Here is a 20,716-nt window from a genome sequence, read left to right as displayed (position 1 = left end):
TGGTGACGTAGGAGGAGGAGGCAGAAGAGGAGGTGGTCCAATGACCAAAATGACAAGCAAGGAACTAAAAAAATAAAGTATGTAAAAATGTATATATATATACATACACACACATATATATATACACATAACGTTTCGTCGTGTCCTAGCAACTGTAAGCGTTTTATGAGCGTAGTGTGTGTATGTGTATGTATGAATGTGTGTGTGTGTTACATGTATATATATGTATATATTTATTTATTTACACACACACGAAGCCTGTTGTTTTGTTATATTGTTACTATGTGTTGCTGTTCTTAACTGCCAGTTTTAGTTGGCAATAGTTGGCAGGTGATTTATTTTATTTCTCTTTTCGTTTAATAATGATTGTTTAAATAATTTATACAGTCCAAATACAAACCACACACGCACATCATCGCATATGTACACCTATATATGTATATAAGAAGAAGAAGGAGAAGCAAGAATCACTTGGTTTAAAAGATACGGACAGGTGAATACGAAGATCTTGTTTTACGCGCTGTTTTAATGAATCGGAAAAAGTTCGTTACGCCATGTCAAATGCACAGGTAAACAAAAATGTGACTTTTTCTTTCTATTATTTATTAATTCAGTCATTCATTCACTCGTGGTGGAGATTTTTTGACTTCAGGTATTTGCACTCACTTGGTGGCTTGTTGTTGTTGTTTTTGTTTAGTACGTGGAAACTAAAATTCTAACAATCCGGAAAAAAAAAAAAAATTCTAAAAATTGAGGAACTGTCAAAATTCCATCAGATGCATACTAGGTAATGGGTGCATATTTTTGGCTTTTGAAATTTTATTTCCCATTTTCTTCAAACACACACACACAACTTGATTCCAAGATATATTATTTTTTAACCTCAGATCAATCATAATCGAACATACTGATAGTCAAAGGCCAGTTTTGATCATACAATCTTTAATTTCTTTTTATTTAGTCCATAGTGTACCCAGGACTATATTATCTAACATGTTCTTATTTTTTAAAGATAGTTGTGTGCTATTTCTAGCAGGTCAAGTAACCATGTAAGAGTTATTGGGGTCACAGGTGGCAAAATATATTGTGTGATGATGACATGTGTACCCACCAAAGATCTAAAGTTCCCATCCTGTCACAAGTACTCTATGCTGTATCTGTATCAGTGATCTGTAATGGATGAACGACATTTCTAAAATCATAGAAAATGCCCTGAGGTGTGTCTCAGGAAGTCCTTTGCCACAGGCCATCTAAAATTATATATGATTATGGTACATCCATACAGTTTGCATCTCCAGTCTGTAACCCACATCTTGCCCAGATGCTGTCCAAAGACATTTTGGAAGATGTTCAGAGACATGCAGCCAGGTATCAGTCACTTTATCCTAAACATCTTGCTTCTTTGGATATTCTTTTCTACTCTAGGCACAAGGCCCAAAAATTTGGGGGAGTGGGCCCAGTTGATTAGATTGACTCCAGTATGAAACTGGTACTTAATTTATCGAACCAGAAAGGATGAAAGGCAAAGTCGACCTCAGCAGAATTTGAACTCAGAATGTAATGACAGATGAAATACCGCTAAGCATTTCACCCTGTGTACTAACGTTTCTGCCAGCTTGCCACCTTCTTGCTTCTTTGGATATTGACACTTTGACACTTCAGTGTCTTCAACAATTGACCTGCTAGAAGCACACTAGATTATCCATCACTTTAGCCATTTTTTTGAATTCAATAATATCTACCATTCATGGATATTCTTATAAAATCAAAGAACACCACAGAACCCATGTCTTTTAGAAATTTTCCCTTGGTCAGAATTGTTGGAGCATGTAATAAACTACTCAAGTTGGTTGTTAGCTGTCAGGACATTGTATCCTTAAAAAATTCCATGCTTCTGAAACTTGCCAACACTACTCCTGACTTGCTTGTGTCCCCTTTCCTTTTTATGGCTGGTGGCATTCTCACTATGAAGCCATCTAATGATGACTCTGTTCAGAAGGCTTGTAATATGTCATTCGATAAAGAAACATGGTTCAATGAATTCATAGAACAAGGCTGTAAGTTTAAATACCTTTACTCTCAGTCTCAAAAATATACAAGTTGAATGATAATGGAAAGAGTTCATAAGTGAAGGACCATGTTCGTCTTGTGTGTACTACCTCATGTGCTTGCTGCTGCAGGTGTACAAGAGATAGCTAGGTCATATCTTTGCTCTCTGGCATCTCGATGCGAAAGAGGAAATGCCAGGGCTTAGTGTTTGAACCTTAGCGCTGTGTGTGCCCTCTAGTGGCCAATTAATTTGGGCAACAACCACCAGGGGAGATAACTGCACCTACAGCTCTTTTACTCTTCAGTTTTCTGTCTTTTTGTTTTATCCTGAGTATTAGGCATGCAACTTTGACTATTATTGCTGTCTCTCTTTACTTGACATATTATTGCTTTCTGTCCCCCTTTCTTTTTACCCACTGCCAATGAGTTGTACTGCACTCCTGTACTGTATACAATACACTCATTACTATCATCATTATTATTTGGATGTAGAGCTGGCAGAATCATATACATGATGGAGAAAATTCTTAGTAGTTTCTTCTGACTCATTACATTTTGGGTTCAAATTCCACTGAGGCCAACTTTACCTTTCATCCTTTTAGGGTCAATAAAATAAATGCCAGTTGAGCACTGGGGTCAAAACAATCAACAAGCCCCACTCTCCTAAATTTCTGACTTTGTGCCTCTTGTAGAAAGTGAGTTCACAGCTTTATCCTACACCAGTTTCGCATAACCAGCCCCAGCCCATTCAAAAGTACCTTTGATCATAGGGTGACCTGCTGTGCTTGAGGAGACCTATTGAGTCAAGTACATCAACATCAAAATGAAAATCAAATGGAAATTGTAGTTGTGATAAAAGTGCAGGTGGCACGTAAAAAGCACCATCCGAACGTGGCTGATGCCAGCGCCACCTTGACTGGCTTCTGTGCCAGTGACACATAAAAACCACCAACTGATTGTGGCCGTTGCAAGCCTCCCCAAGGCCCCTGTGCCGCTGGCATATAAAAAGCACCCACTACACTCACGGGGTGGTTGCTATTAGGAAAGGCATCCAGCTGTAGAAACACTACCAGATCAGACTGGAGCCTGGTGCAACCACCTGGCTTCCCAGATCCCGGTCGAACCATCCAACCCATGCTAGCATGGAAAACGGATGTTAAACGGTTATTATCATTATCATTATTATTATTATTATTATTATTATCATCATCATCATCATCATCATCATCATCATCATCATCATCATCATCATTATTATTATCATTATTATTGCCATCATTATCACATCCTGCAGAGATAGTTCACCACCAACGGCTCAGGTCACCAAACTAAAATGGATTTGATATTTGGAATGGGTTGGTGACTTACTCTAATATCATTCATAAGTTATAATAGTGGAGAGAATACTTTCTGAGAGCACTGTGTTGAGGAGAATGGTGGCGGAACCCTGCCTGAAGGCTTCCATGAGACCTACAGGTTTGAGGACTTTACACTTAATAATAGAAACAAGCATAGTTGTGTGATGAAGAAGTCCACTTCCCAAATGCATATTCTCAGATTCAGACCAACCAAGTGGCACTTTGGGTAAATGTCTCCTACTATAGCCCTAGGCCAACTAAAGCCTTGTGAGTGGGTTTGTCAGATGGAAACTCAAAGAAGACCATTATATAAATGTGTGTGTGTGTGTGTGTGTGCATGCATGTTCCTTCCTTGTTCTGATATCTCATGGTAGTTGTAAGTGAGCATCACTGTTATACAAGTGTTGTTATTAAATTCTGATCTGGCCATAGGAAACTTTGTTTGGAAGCATGTGAGAGTTGGTGATAGAAAAGGGTGGCATCCCAGCCTTAGAAAATCTGCCTCAACAAAATCCATCTGAGCTATGCAAGCATGGAAATGTGAACATAAAAATGATAATGGAGATGAAAGACAAATTGTAGACATGTTATGATACTATTACTGGGAGTATAGGTGAAGTCTTCTTAGTTTTCTCTATGGATTGCAGTTGCATCTCTAATGCTTTATAAGAATATTTAGTGCTGTATTTTATGAAACGTATGAAAGGTGAAGTTGTCCTTAGTGATATTTGAACTCTGGAAGTTCTTTATCTTGCTTATCCTATTATGTTGTCTGTAATACACAAATATGTGAAGGCAGGGTATTGAACTCACGATTGCAGGAATGCGGATTTGATTCTTGAACTAAGTGGCAGATTGTGTTCTTGAGCAAAGCTCATTGCTCAGCAGTAAATGGTTAATTTTGTGATGGAATAGTCTTCTGGTCAAGGGGAATGTTGGTCTGCTAGCCTGGTCAGCAGGGTGGCATCATTTGAAGGCTAAAACAATGCTGATAGTCTGGTCAATACAGTGGTATTACACAAATACCTTGGACATTCTTGGATATTAGAAAATGGGTATTCTTTTGGTTTAAAATTGCCAATAGAAAGTGGAAAATTGTAGTAAGCAATCTGTTTTGAAATTTAAAAAAAAGAAAAAACACAAAAGTTTTTTGGATCATAATCTCCATATTTTTAAATGCAGACCCCTACCACAAAAACAAAATCAAAAACAAAATAATTGGGAGGCTAGAGGAAAAATTAAAAATCGAAAAAGTTTTTATTGGGGTGCAAAATTATAATTATTGTTACAAACAGGAATTGGAAGAAAGTTTAAAAAAAAAATGGGTAGGGAGCCTATTTAACATCTCTGCCTGGAGATGGCTGACACCTCCTCCTCCCTTCCTCCCTGACCCACTCCTATTTTCCTTCATCTTCCCCATAAACTCTGCCACTCTTTCTCCTCATTGAATTTTAAATTTATTACCTCCACCTTAACGAAGGTGGAGGTATTGTTTTCAGTCATGTTTGTTTGTTTGTGGGCAAGGTATCTCAAGAACTGCTGGATGGATTCGGATGAAACTTTCAGGAATGCTTGGCCTCATGACTGACATGAACTGATTCTGATATCGATCCAGTACTGGACAAGGATTCTGGATTATTTTTCCGTTTTTCTTTTACTTAATTTTTGAGAGCAGTCTGGTTCATTTTTAGTCTTCTTGTTTGTGAGAGCAGTCGAGTTTATTTCAGATATTCACATTTTAAAAATCATCTCCAGCTAATCGTTGAGAGAACGTTGGTGTTGCCTTGCACTCTATGAGTGCTTTTGTTAAATATTGGTTTCAAATTTTGGCACAAGGCCAGTAATTTTGTGGGTGGGAGTAAATTGATTCAACTGTAGTTCTCAACTGCTAATTATTTTATTGACCCCAAAAGGATGAAAGACCAAGTTGACCTCAGCGGAATTTGAACTCAGAATGTAAAGACACACGAAATGTCCCTAAACATTTTGTTCAGTGTGCTAATGACTATGCCAGCTCACCATCTTGAATTTATTAAATACTAAAATTGATATAAGCAGTGAGGTGTGCAGGGGCAAGGAATCAGTTTGATATTTGGTGAATATGGGAGACAACTACAGACAAGTTTTGGCCTAATTAGACCTCTACAGTGAACCATATTTTAATTTTTAAGGATAAAATATCTTTTTGGTGATTGAATTATACACAGTATAGTATTGATTTTATATAAACAAGTTTCATAAACACAAGTAATTTTATGCATAACAAGTCCATATGAGAGGACCTCTCAAGGTAAATAACAGTATTTTATGTTCTAACACAACATCCACTATACTATCCTTTGGTATTAAAACTGCTTCTATTACTCTTAATTATTTTTTAATAAACCCACTGGCTATTTACTATACCAGTGCCTGATTAAACAGTGAGATTCTATATATCACTGATGGGGGAATCAGCTGCTGTGTCTAGCAATACATCTGCCATTGAGAAGTCCAAGGAAGGGTAAAATCATATGATCTGACAGTTCTGGTGCCTACAGCAGATGGCTATCACTGCTTTTATGCACCACAGATCCATATGGGAGGCCTTCAGGTCCTCTCATGGTAAATAATGCATTATTCTGTGTTTAAATATTACCTTTTGGTATCGATACTGCTTCTGTTATTATTAATTAATTAATAGCCTCGTTATTATTATACTGAAGTATTTACCAGTTATATGATGGGTAACTCTGGGAGTGTCAGCACTTCCAAAGAAAACTCAAAAGTGACAAGCTGGTAGAACTGTTAGAGTGTCAGAAACAATACCCTGCAGTATTTATTTTGGTTCTCCACATTCTGGGTTCGAATCCTGCTTTCACAGCAGCAACAGAAGATGGAAGCAGACTTTTGCCACACTGTATGTAATACCAGGAAATAAAGCATACATGCAATAATCATAACTTAACTTTTGTCAAATACCTTGGTGCTTATGCAAAATGATGAGTTTTCAAAGGGAAATATTTACTACTTCAAAATATAATAAAATGAGACAAATTTCTCATTTGTATATTTGCAATAAATAAGCTGTTATCTTTCTAAATTTTATCAACATAATTGCATTTTGATCCATTAAAAACCTAGCTCTGCAAAATTTGAACTTCTCCTCCTCAGGCTCCTCAGACTCCTCCCCTCTTCCACCACCACCTCCTCCTCTGCCTCTCCACCCCTCCACCTCCTCTCTTCCACCATAAACACCTCCTCCTCCCCTCCACCTTCCTCTTCCACCACCACTACCACCTCCTCCTCCTCCTACATTCTTGATCTCTCTGTGTGTGAGTAACATTACTCTTTGCCTGCCACCAAGCTTAGTATAGACATTCATTCTACACCTCTTATATTATCTCTCTATATGCTATGTAAAGCATAACTGGAGAAATCAATCAACCAACCAACATTCATGTCAGCTATAATGATATAGCAATATCGATCCATGCTTCTTGAACAATGTTAAGCAGATGTCTTCTAGCTCTCTGGAGCTTGCACTCAGAACATGATGAACTAAATTCTTCAGGGAGCCTTTACATGGTCTATCAATCTGCTAGAAAGTCAGCTGAATCCTCTCATATCATCCCCACTACCATCTTACAAAGTGGAAGGACAAATTAGATAAAGAAGCCATTCAATGCCTGAATTAATTTGTTTTTCATGTCTTTTCCATCAGAACCTGACATAAACTAAATATCACCACCACCACACCCACCACCACCACCACCACAACAACAACAACAACAACAACCACCACCACTACCATCACCATCACTATCACTACTACCACCAACCACTAGAGCTATGCATTTATATGAGAGGATCTCTCAAGGTGAATACTGCAGTATTACAATGTTCTAACAATACATTTATGTTAAGTAGGATATAATGACTGCTATTAGTATTAATACTGCTTCCATTGCTAGTATTTATTTTTTAAAGAGCCTGCTGGTTATTTGCAACATTAGTGACTGAACAGTCACTGTTTTTCTACATTTCTTTGGCAGTGGAATTTGGCTGAGATGTGGTGAGTGGATGCCTGTTACTGATGAAGCACATGTACACTGAAACCATGTGTTCTAGCAGTTCTACCATCAATGCTAGACAATTTTCAACTATTTATGATATAAATATGCTTTTAGTACTATGCATTTATATGTGAGGATCTCTCAAAGCGAATACTGCAATAATACAGTGTTGTAACAACATACCTACATTAAAAGGCAGCAAGAAAAGTTAGCATGCTGGGTGAAATGCTTAACGGTATTTTGTCTAAAGGCAGCGAGCTGGCAAAGGTGGCAAATTGGCAGAAACGTTAGCATGCCGGGCGAAATGCTTAGCGGTATTTCGTCTGCAGTTACATTGTGAGTTCAAATTCCGTCGAGGTCGACTTTGCCTTTCATCCTTTCAGGGTTGATAAATTAAGTACCAGTTACGCACTGGAGTTGATGTAATCGTTTTAATACCTATGTCTGTCCTTGTTTGTCCCCTCTATGTTTAGCCCCTTGTGGGTAATAAAGAAATAGGTATTTTGTCTGTCTTTACGTTCTGAATTCAAATTCCGCTGAGGTCGACTTTGCCTTTCATCCTTTAGGGGTTGATAAATTAAGTACCAGTTGCATACTGGAGTTGATCTTATCAACTGACCAACCCTCCAAAAATTTCAGGCCTTGTGCCTAGAGTAGAAAAGAATATACCTACATGATACAGAGACTGCTAACATATTCTATGTCTTGTCACCTGTAGAGACCAAAAACTGAAGATCCAGTGTTTTTCAATAAATAAAAAGTACTCTGTTGATTTAAAGCAATACTGACTCCATAGATATTCCACAGTTTAAGCAGATGTCTGTATGTGTGAGTTTGTGTGTGCTGATAGCATTTGTATGTGTGTAAGTGTGTGTCTATGTGTCTGTAGCATTTGTTAGAATCTCTCTCTCTCTCTCTCTCTTTCTATCCTACACACACTTTTATCTTTTGTTTTTTTTATTAAGATGACTGAATGAAATTTCAGAAAGATTTGGCTGTTGTTTTTAGCATATTGGATGACCTTATTGACCTGCTGAGTAACGGAGTTGGCAAAAAATGGCAAAGGGCCAGCATATATTATATAATGCCCTTAGTATTTAGCTGTTTACCTTTGTATATTGAGATAATGCCCTGCTGGGGTTAATTTTACACTTCATTCCACTGCTTGCATGTAGGTGGGAAGGCTGGGAAAAGAATTACTATATATATATACATACACATACACAACACACACACACATATATATATACATACATACACACACATATATGTATATACACACACACACACATACCGAGGTTCAAGTTAATCAACTATATCCTTTCTTGACTAATTTGTGGCTTTGTGCCAATGTAAAAAAAAAAAAAATGCCTCTCTCTCTCTCTTTCTTATTCACATATACTTACACACTCAGACACAACACATATACACACACACATACATACACACACAACTCTCTGCTCATAGGATTTAATTAAGTTTATGACTTTGTAGCCATCACACAAGTATAAATTAGCTATATTGTGTTGATGATGTTTACACAGAATGGAAGCGGGGCTGTTTGTGTAAGACAACATTTTAACATACAAAGGAAAATGGGGAAAAAAGAAATATTGGTTCCTGTCAGTAAATATATAGAAAGAAATAATAATAATAATGATAATAATAATGATAATAATAATAATAATGATAATAATAATAATAATAATAATAATAATGATAATAATAATAAAGGTAATGTTAATGGTTTAAAGAAAGAGGAAAGGAATGAGAATGTGTTGCAAGGGGAATAAAGAGAAAGCAATTGTTTTGCATAATGAAGGGCTAAGCAGAATCAATAATCTATGTTAAGCTAAGTGGACATTTGTGTAATTGGTATTGATCTGCTTAGAGGGGTGGGGTGGGGGGGGAAATGACAGATTAGCTTGTTGACCAGACGCTTTGAATGACGTCCAGTCATACATATCATGTCCACACACATTTTAACGTGTCAGCGAGGGAGCCTCTATATGGTCACTCGACCTGACCTGCTAGAAATAGCAGTCAAATTTCTCTCAAATCATACCCTACTCCTCTATATAAAGAAAGAATGATGTAAGCTAATGAGACAGCCTCTATGTGGTTGCTCAATCTGCTAGAAATAGCAGCTAAATCTTCCTCAACTCCTTACTACCCTAAATAATCCTTTCTACTACAGACACACGGCCTGAAATTTGAGGGGAAGGGGGTTAGTCGATTTCTTCATCTCCAGTGTTCAACTCATACTTATTTTATCAACCCCAAAAGGCAAAATTGACCTCAGTGTAATTTGAACTCAAAATATAAGGGCAAAAGAAATCCTAGGTTTTTTACTCGGTGTGCTAACGATTCTGCGAGCTCACAACCTTAATTATTACCCTTAATTATTGCCCAACAAAGCAGCCTACATGTGATTGTTCACTTTGCTAGAAATAACAGTCAAATCACATCCTACTTGCCCTAAATGAAGAACAATGTTAGACAATGAGGCAACCTCTATGTGGTTGCTCAACCTGTTAGAAATAGCAGCCAAAACTCCTACCATCTTGCATGAGAGACATGGAGAGATTATATAGTCCAACACAAACCTAAAAGGACCAGATAGTCACAGTGCCATTATATATGATTATATATGTGGTTGGTAAGGATTCACCTGGGGCTAAACAATAACAGTAACAGATAAAGAAGGATGGTGAAGGCATGGCAAGGTGCAGGCATAGCTCTAGGGTTAAACCATTTGCTTCCCAACCACATAGTTTTAGGTTCAGTCCCATTGCATGATACCTTGGGCCACCCAAAGCCTTGTGAGTGGATTTGATAGACGGAAACTGCAAGAAGCCTGTTGTGTGTGTGTGTGCTTGTTTGTGTTTCCTTGTCCTGACATTGAGTTATAATTGTAAATGAGTGTCACCCTCAGAGAAGCGATGTCCTTCATTTTCCATCTTCCACAAAAACATGTCCAACCATGGAGAAATATCACCTTTGCTTGGAAACAAGCGGGGGTTGATGACAGGAAGAGCATCTGGCCATAGAAAATCTGCCTCTATAAACTCCATCTGACCCATACAAGTATGGTAAAGCAAATGCTAAAGTGATGATGATGATGAGGAAGAGGATGACTTTGAGCATTGTAATTTCCATGACTGGAACCCTTCTTTGTAAGCAGTGCTCTTGTTCCTGTTCCTCTATTATACCTTAGACTCTCAACCCTTTCCTTTCTACTACACTTCACTCAGTTGAGGGAACTTTTTCTTTGTCTTGTAAATTACTTAGTGCTGGTACCACAAAAATAGCACCTGGTACACTCTGTAGAATTGGCATTAGGAAGAGCATCCAAGTATGGAGACCATGCCAAAGCAGTCCTCTAGCTTCTTGAATCCTGTCAAACCATCCAACCAGCATAGAAAATAGGTTGTGAGCTGGCAGAAACATTAGTGCACCGGGCGAAATGCTTAGCGGTATTTCATCTGCCACTACGTTCTGAGTTTATATTCCACCGAGGTTGACTTTGCCTTGCATCCTTTCGGGGTCGATTAAATAAGTACCAGTTATGCACTGGGGAATCAATATAATCGCCTTAATCCGTTTGTCTGTCCTCGTTTGTCCCTTCTGTGTGTAGTCCCTTGTGGACAGTAAAGAAATAAGAAAAAAGACATTATTATTCTGTTGAGATATTTTAAATTTCAAGCATAAGGATAAAGAAGCTTTGTTTCCTGAGACATTAATTACTAAAGAATGATGGCAGGTATTTGACAGCGCTGTATGTTTAAAACTAATAGAAACTTGCTGTTATTGATTTATTTCAATAGACTCAGTTCGCTAGAAGCTTATCTCTATTATATGGTGTTTGTTACGGTTTATTTAGGTTTGGATTTAAGCATAAGTTGAACAATTTACGACTTAGAATGTCACATGCTGAAGAGCCTTTCAAAGTCTTAGATTTTTAAAATTTTATTATAATTTTTATTGGAGAATTAATTTGATTCAATTACCCTAATTAACAACACTTTGGGCAAGTGTCTTTTATTATAGCCTTGGGCAAACCAGAGCCTTGTGAATAGATTTGGTAGACAGAAACTGAAAAAAAGCCCATTGTATACAAACACATGCACACACATGCACACACACACACACACACATGCATACACACACGCACACGTACACACATGCACACATACACATACATGCACACACACATACACACACTCTCTCACACACACTCTCTCACACCCACTCTCTCTCACACATACTCTCTCTTTCTCTCTCACACACACATACATATATGTGTGTGTCTTTGTGTCTGTATTTACCCCCACCACCACCACTTGACAACCAAAAGGATGAAAGGCAGAGAGTGTGGAAAGACAAGGACACAAAGTAGCAAAGCTTTCTATGAGGAATAGGAAGAGGAGTTTGGCAATACAAAAGAAAAGGACATATACACACACAAACTTAAATATATTATTATACACGCAGGCACAAATGTATATAGGTTTATAAGTTTGGTAGAACAAGATAAATAAAACTTAAAACATGAGTATATATATAGTATATATATTTTTTATACTTTTTAAACACTTGATATATATGTTGCAGGAATATTTAGTCACTACATGCAATGTCATGATTGGCTAGAATAAGGAAATTCTGACCAATCGGGTCACTACCTAGAGCTGACCTCCTGCAGAGATTCTAGCTTTTGGAGCTCTCTGAATCGATTTTTTGCCATAAAAGCACCACATCTCAGGCACCTAAGGCAGAGTGCCAGAGCTGTGAGATAGAACATGCACAGCGCTAATAGTTGTCACACAGAATGCTGGGAACGCACACGCAGAGAACATTGACTGCTGATCAACTACTGAATTTCCTTCTCTGTCTCAGGAAGAAAAATAACATTCCAACACTCCACAAATTAGTCATTTCTTGTAACAATATCTTTCCTTGTAAACGAAAAATAAATACCTCCTTAATTGAAAATCTCTAAACCAGATTTCTGTCTTTATCATTTCTCCATCTTTGTTACATATATATATATATATATACACATCTTCTCTCTCTGTTTATTTCCTTGTGTTCCTTTCTGTTGAAGAGCGTAGGTTTGAAACTTAAACGACTTTGTCACCTTCCCAAGTGTCATACTAATACACCTGTTTGTTATTTACACACCTGTCTTCGTCTTTTGTTTTTCTGTAAATTTCAACAATATATATATATATATATATATACGAGCAAAAGCCCCCCCCCCCCCCGTCTAACGAACGTTGCTGAGTTGTCAAACATTTAAACCAAATTTTTTCAAAACAACTTGTCCGACCATCCCATAGGCCTCCCCTTTGAGAAACACTGATTTAACCTAAATTTGAGACTCCAGCAAAAGAAGAAATAAAGATAGACTTTTTTTTCTATTCCAAAGAAAAACGATTTTATTCAGACAGATATGCAATCGAAGAGTTTAAAGTACCAGTAATGATAAGGCTGTTGACTGGGAGAACACAAACATGGTTCAAACAGTAAGCTTGGCAGGAAAGAAACGTGCCTTTAAGTAGTACAAAAACAACAAAAAATGGAAGGTGCAGTTATGTACAGGTTGACGGAAGAAAAGCAGGACAAAAACAGCTTTATCAATCGCATTCTGACATGGAATCGATTTTTGTAATTTTTTCAAGACTTATACATGCCCTGATACCGTCGGTATCTACATATCAAATTTGAGTGCAATTGGATGGAAGATGCCCGAGATCCGAGAAGACGCACAGACAGAACAGATTTTATATCATATATATATAAATATATATATATATATATAACAAAAATGGAGAAATTATAAAGACAGAAATCTGGTTTAGAGATTTATATATATGTATGTATATGTGTGTGTGTATATATATATATGTGTGTGTGTATGTATGAATGTGTTTATATATATATATATTATATATATATATATATATATATATATATATATATATATACATGTGTGTTTGTGTATATGTATATATATATATATATATATGTATTGTATCACTTTTCCACTTTATTTCAATAACGCATAATGTTTTATTTTTTTTTTTTTCCATTACAGTTTATAGATTTCCAAGGCAATGATCAGAAAAAGAAGGCTACGAAAAGAGGCTTTCTTCCCACTTTGCCATTTTCAAAAGTTACTCCTTCATTTAGCGCCTATAAACCAAAATACTCCGTTACTGAAGAAAGTCTTGCGGAACATAAAGCAAGAAGTGAAAAGTTATTAATTGATCTGCAAGCAAGTATGTTCGTTTTATGCCTGGTTATAATTATTTACCATTAAACACCTGGGTAAAATGTGTACAATACAAAGTGCATTCAAAAAAGTTTGAGACTTTTTTTAGGAGAGAATTTATAAATTTCAAAGAAGTACAAAACTCTAATTTTCTTCAAAGTAGGATCCTCTGACTTCAGTGCCCCTGTAGCATTCCAGCCACTCTGTGAAGGCCCCATGAAAAGCGTCCAAAGGGAAGATGTCCAGAGCTCATGTTGTAGCCTCCTTCATCACCAAAATGACTACCCCTGAGGTTCCGTCAAAAGCTTATGGAACAACCAGAAGTCACAGGGAGCAGGGTCTGGACTGCAGGGAGGGTGAGGGACAGTTTTGATGCCTATTACTGACAAATAGTTGGTTACCAGGATGGAATTGTGGATTGGTGTGTAGTCCTGTTGCAGATGTCACTGACCTGAATGGAAGAGCTCTGGCATTTAGTGAAAAAAATCTCTTCCTGAACACCCATCTTTGTTGACCATCTGGTCAGAGAGAACCCAGGGAACTCTTGTGGGATCCCAGCAAACCCTTGCAGGATCATATTGGGTGAGGGGAAGCCAGGATGCATCCATTGGGCACATTGTCTCTTGGTCTCTGGCTCATAACAGTTGATCCAGCTTTCATCACAGGTCAGTAGAGACTCGAGTACTCTTACATTGAAGCTATTGAGCTCAACCATCTCCCTGCTGTCACCATGGCATCTTTCCTTCTTTTCATCACTGAACACCCTTCGAACAAACTTTGCATAAATTTTACACATGTTCAGATCTTCAGGAATAAGTCTGTGTACAGTTGCCATACCAACTACAAATTGTATGCTTATTGTCTTTACAAACACACAGTGGTCTTCATCCAGAAGATTGCAAATTTTCTCAGAAAGCTCTGACGTACTTCTCCCTCCCACACCTCTCATTGTCTCTAACCTCTCTCTCTACCATCTTTGAACCTTTTGTGCCAATGAAAAGCAGATGCACAGCTCTATACATTTAGTCTGGAGCATGTCAGAAGTTTCTGTAGTGTTTTTGTCCAGCTAAACACAAGACTTTATTGCATTGTGGACTTCCAGATTGTGTTTATGTCCTGAGTGCATTCTGCAAACTAGTCAGCTGTGACATGCAATGTTCAGCAAGGTGTGTCCAAATTGCTGTTGCAGTTGCCTCTTCAGTCTGGAATAAAAAAAGTCAGCAGGTCAGCTTATCAGGTGTATTGTAATGATATATTAGAATTACAATAATATATGTGTGTATGTGTGTATGTCTATATATATATATATACACACATATATATGAGAGAGAGAGGGAGGAAAAGATTGAAAGGAAGTATAATTTTCAACAAGTTAATGAAATGCAATGCACAAAAAAAAATATCATTTTTATGAAGCTAAGAAAGTGAAGCCTTAGGTGTCTAGATATAGTCATTACATCCAATAATTGTCGAACCAGCGGGGTACCTATGAAAGAATTTTATTGTCACGTAAGGTTTAAATCAGGATACACAGCAGTGCTTTCCGGTTGTTTTTTTTCCTGACTAATTTCTGCATTTCCGTTGAGTATTTTCAAATCTGTATTTTCTCCAGGAAATGAGCAATTGATTTTTATGGATTAATATATAAATTTTGTTACACGAGATGACATAATATAAATAGATGTTTTTTACTTTTTTCCTCTCTTTTGTTTCCCATTTCAACATGTGTGTTTAGTTCATATATTTTGACAGAAGATGCCGTCATTTAGTTTGAGGTCAGACCTGGTCAAACAGACCTTGCGTTCTTCTGACTGGGAATATTCATGTCTTTTTGTAAATTGTCTCAGCAATAAATTTTCTTTTTTTTTTTCATAATATTTAGGTGGGTATGTGTTTCTTTATTACCCATAAGGGGCTAAACATAAAGGGGACAAACAAGGACAGACAAAGGGATTAGGTTTATTACATCGACCCCAGTGCGTAACTGGTACTTAATTTATCGACCCCGAAAGGATGAAAGGCAAAGTTGACCACGGCAGAATTTGAACTCAGAACGTAGCGACGGGCGAAATACTACGAAGCACTTCGCCCAGCGTGCTAACGTCTCTGCCAGCTCGCCGCCTTAGGTGGGTATGATTTGAGGCAAGAGGCACTCCTCCCTCTTTCTCCTCTCTCTCTCTCTCTCTCTGTCACACACACACACACTCACACACATACACACGTTCTCTCTATCTTTCTTTTCCACCCTCTTTCCCTTGTCTCTCTCTCTCTTCTCTTTCCTCCTGCCCTCTCTCTTATTCTCTCTCTCTCTCTTCTCTCTCTCTCTCTCTCTCTCTCTCTCTCTCTCTCTCGTTTATTTTAAAAGAAAATTGTATTACCTGGCATAAACTTTTGGGCTAATATTCCAGTAACTGAACAACTCAGGTGGTAAATACCTTGCAATTAATTATACAAATAAAGAATGGGACATGTTGTAGCATGTTTTCCATTTTCTGATAAGTGAACTCAAATCTATCACAGATAATTCCATTGCAAAACAGTCAAGTAAAAACAAAAACAAAAACAAAAAACAACTACAAAGCAAAAAAAAAAACAAATCAAAGAATTTTTGTAGGAAATTTTCTGTTGGTATTAATTATAGTGTATAGATACTTAAATTAATACATTGCTAGAGAGAGGTGCTCCAACCATGACTATCAAGTCTTTTTTATTTATTTTTAAAAATATATTTCTGGGAATACGTAGTCCAGTGTGTCTTACTAAATTTTGTTGGATATGACTTTGGAGGGTGGAGTTAGCTGTTATTTCTAGCAAGGCTAGTGACTGCATACAGGCTCTGTCATTGTTTTGTCTATTCAAGTGATTATTAGATCTTTCTGGCTGTTCACTTATTTAGGTTGCTTTATCTATTTTACTTTCTTACCACTTAGTCACAAGTGGTGGTGGTGGTGGTGGTGACATAAGAAGGGCCACACAGCACTGGTGAGGAAAGGGTTGAAATATAAATCACTCCACCTGGGTTGTTGTAGTAAGAAGCAGCATATCAAGATATTGATATTGCATTATCATAAGATGGTGGAGCTGGCGGAATCGTTAGCACACCAGGCAAAATGCTTTATGTTCTGAGTTCAAATTCCCCTGAGGTTGACTTTACCTTTCATCCTTTTGGGGTCAATAAAATAAATACCAGTTGAGCACTGGGGGTCAATGTAATCAACTAGCTTCTCTTCTCTGAAATTGCTGGCCTTGTGCCCATAGCAGAAAGGATATTGCATTATCTTTACATTGAAGACCAGATCCAAATGCTTGTAAGAGAGTGGACTCTGCTAAAGACACCCAAGAAAGCCAGGTGGGGGTGTTATATTGGGTGATGGATGAAGTCAAACACCCTTAATGAGAAGTTGTTGGTGGGATTGTTAGAGTATTGGAGAAAATGTTTTACTGCGTTTATTCTGGATTTTTAGATTCTGAGTTCATATCCTACTGAGGCTGACTTTGTCTTCCTCCTTCCTGGGTTTGATAAGATAAAGTACCAAATCCTGAGCTCAATTTATTCATCTCTGCTGCTCCTTCAGAATTATGAACTTGTGCCTATCATATTCATTTAACATCCATCTTCCATGCTGGCGTAAGTCATACAGTTTAAAAGGATTTAAAGAGTCGGGGGACTACATTGAAAAAAAAAAACAATGGAATGATTTGGAATGGTTTCTTTGAGTAAATGTCCTTACTAACACCAAGCATTTCACAGAGTGTACTGGGTGCTTTTTATGTGGCACCAGCATAGTGATGTCACAAAATAATTTGCAAGACTAAAGAACACTCTTGAGTGACGAGGGGTATAGCAGAGAATGAAGTGACTTAACCCTTTCGTTACTGTATTTATTTTGAGATGCTCTCTGTTTCTCTCAATTACTTTAGATATAACAAAGAATTTAGTAAAATAACTTAGTTATCATTCAGCTAGTGTTAGGATCATAAATTGTGACTAAGGTTTGGTGGAAGATTCTAATTCAAAATTCAGGAAAACAAGACATTTGTACTCAGAGCCAGAGCCAGAGCCAGTTTCAGCCGGGTTGGTAATGAAAGGGTTAAATACTGAAGTGTTGAGAGGTAAGTATGATAACAGGGACAGGAACATGTGTTGGTTTTGATGTAGAGGGGACACATGGCTATCTCCTGTTATATGGTAGAAATTATAATTATTGTTTGTTCAAGGTAATTTTTGTACAAGCAGTGTAAATGTTGACCACTGAATTATACAAATAACGTTTCTTTCAATTAGACTTTGTAACAATTATTATAGTTATAGTTGTTGATTTTGTCATTATATTGAGAGGTTGAAACAAGAGAAGGGTGAACTAAATTACTTACAATATTTAGCTTTAGTTTTCACTTCATTACACAGTAAATTCAAATTTCCCTACATTGAACTTCACTTTTGCTCTCTGGGGTTGATAAAGTACCAAGAATGTGTTGGGGTTGATTTCTTTGACTTCACTTATCCTCTGGATAAAAATGGAAGCTGAACAATGGCTTGATTTGAAATCTGAATGAAGAGGGACTAAAGTAAAAACCAAAAGATACTTAGCCTGGTGTTTTAATGTTCCTGCTGACTTATTGTTCTTTAGCATTTACGAGACTGTCACTCAGTTTTATTATTTATTGTGTGATGGGTCCAACAGATGAGGCTAAAAAACGAAAGTACCCAGCTGCTGCTGCTAAGAAAAGTGAGCTGCCATCTCCCAGAGGACAGCTTAGCCTTCTGCACAAATGGAAGAAAGAGAGAGAGAATTTCCGAAAATCTCTGGTGGATATTATCATGTAAGTAACATTAGACAGAACTAAGTTCTTGATTATACTGAGAATGGAGTGAGTATGGCTTGTGGAAAGTATGACTTGTTGAGTGTATGGTCTGTTGAATGTAAGGTCTTTTGAGAGTACAGGTGATTTTGAGTGTTATGGCCTGTTGAGTTTTATGGTACTGCCTTATATTGTGTTGTTAGGTTGTGTTGTGTTATACTGTGTTATGTTTTACTTGGCTGCTGTGTTTTACTGTGTTGTGCTGCAGTATATATTGTTGTGTTGTAAATCATATTGTCATATTCAGTCATTAAGTCTGCTACTTAACCCTTCTTCCATGAGTTTTCATGCCTGGTTAAGAAACTATTGTCTAAATCAGGAATCCTTCTTTGAACTATAATAACTGGGTGTCTTATTTGACTTAAACAACATTTTTCAACATGTCTCCTCCATTTAACTTTATATATATTTTTCTGCTGATACAATAAACAACAGAACAAAAGTATCTTTTGTCAATTATCTTTTGTGTCTTAGCAAATCTCTTTGTTATATACAAATCACATATACGTTGATACCTTTTGACAGTATGTCGACTTATATATATATTGACAAGTATGTCAACATATTTGACATGCAACACAATTCAAAGCAGTGTCATAAACTCAGACTAAACACCCATCAAGCTATTTACTTAATAAACCATTCACTTGCACACAGGTGCAAAAAAGTAATTAAGAAATTTCATATACTTGCAGGCAAGATGATAAACCCCAAGCATCAGGAGCAGCTGTTCAAGAAAAGGAGTTACCCCCTATTCATGGGGCTAGTGTTTCAACTACAGCCGAAAAAGATACTTTGGTTAGTTCTTTTTATTCATTCTACTTTGAAGAAAATCTTTGCATTATTTTAACCCTTTTGTTACCATATTTCTTGTTGAAATGCAATTCCTTTGTTTCAGTTTCAAGAATTATGAAGAATTTAGTAAAATAATACTCATTATTAAGCTGGTGTTTGGATAACCCGTCAAACCCATGCTAGCATGGAAAATGGACGTTTGATGATGATGATGACGACGATGAAGACGACGATTACTATTATTATTATTATTATTATTATTATTATTATTATTAATTTAGATTACTTTAAAATAGGAAATTTGCATCATAGAACTAAAAGTGGTTTCGGGCAGGATGGTAACAAAAGGGTTAATTTCCAAATATTCTTGTTAAAGACATGTATGCCTAGACAATAACAACTGCTGATGTCAACACCAGTTGTAAACATATTCTCTTGGAATTCTACCTGTTTTGAATAAGAAGCCATTTGGCTAGTTATTTATTAAGCAATGACCAGCAGTTGAGCAGCAAACCTCAAATGCAATTCATATAAATTAAAATCAGTTCACAAAGGAAATTATCAAGTTGGAGGCAATGAATCTATTGGGAAATAGCTATACATATTGGAAACAGTTTCTTTTAAAATACTGGTACATTATAAAGGATTATGTTGATGTTACAAACTATAGTGATTAGCTTTCCTTGAGATTCAAACCGTTTTGAATTTGAAGGCCAAAAATTGTTGACAAACAGCATTTACTATATTTGGCAATTTTTTATCCTGAACTTTTTTCACCAAACAAAGTGTTCCTGTTATGGCTAACAAATTTGTTTCTCTCTTTCCTTTAAAATTACTTTTTGATTCATATATATCATGAGTGGAGGCACTATGGCCCAGTGGTTAGGGCAGCGGACTTCTGGTTGTAGGATCGCTGTTTCAATTCCCAGACTGGGCGTTGTGAGTGTTTATTGAGCAAAAACACCTAAAGCTCCATTAGGCTCCAGCAGGGGGTGGTGGTGAGCCCTGCTGTACTCTTTCACCACAACTTTCTCTCACTCTTTCTTCTGTTGGCCTGCTCGCTTAGCCAGCAGGGTGGCATCATTGAAGGCTAAAACAATGCGAAGCGCATTGTGACCAGCGATGTGTAGCAACATCTGATGGCCTGGTTGGTCACGTGATCACGTGATATATCATGTACTTATCAATTATAAATATAGTAAAATAAAATGTTAAGCATCGTCAATAAAATGTGATTGAAGATAATTCCCCTTTTGCTCATAATTCAACTTGTTAACATACTCCCTCCTCCCATCCAACATGACAAAATCTCCCACTTA

General features: G+C 37.0%; 1 protein-coding gene across 2 annotated transcripts in view; it reads left to right on the top strand.

Annotated features, from left to right (window-relative positions):
• The first annotated feature begins 358 nt into the window (after positions 1 to 358).
• The window catches only part of LOC115215808 (dynein heavy chain 7, axonemal-like), a 177,725-nt gene continuing 157,367 nt past the window's right edge, over positions 359 to 20,716 (top strand). For both annotated transcript variants that reach the window (XM_036506057.1, XM_029785114.2), the window contains exons 1-4: positions 359 to 569; positions 13,563 to 13,746; positions 18,425 to 18,563; positions 19,298 to 19,400. In XM_036506057.1, the coding sequence (XP_036361950.1) occupies positions 555 to 569; positions 13,563 to 13,746; positions 18,425 to 18,563; positions 19,298 to 19,400 (441 nt within the window). In that variant the 5' untranslated portion in view covers positions 359 to 554. The remainder of the gene's footprint in view (positions 570 to 13,562; positions 13,747 to 18,424; positions 18,564 to 19,297; positions 19,401 to 20,716) is intronic.

The sequence above is a fragment of the Octopus sinensis genome, linkage group LG9 (genome assembly GCF_006345805.1).
Source record: "Octopus sinensis linkage group LG9, ASM634580v1, whole genome shotgun sequence".
NCBI classification, from domain to species: domain Eukaryota; kingdom Metazoa; phylum Mollusca; class Cephalopoda; order Octopoda; family Octopodidae; genus Octopus; species Octopus sinensis.
Note: the sequence above shows the minus strand (reverse complement) of the source record. Positions and strands in the feature narration are given on the sequence as shown.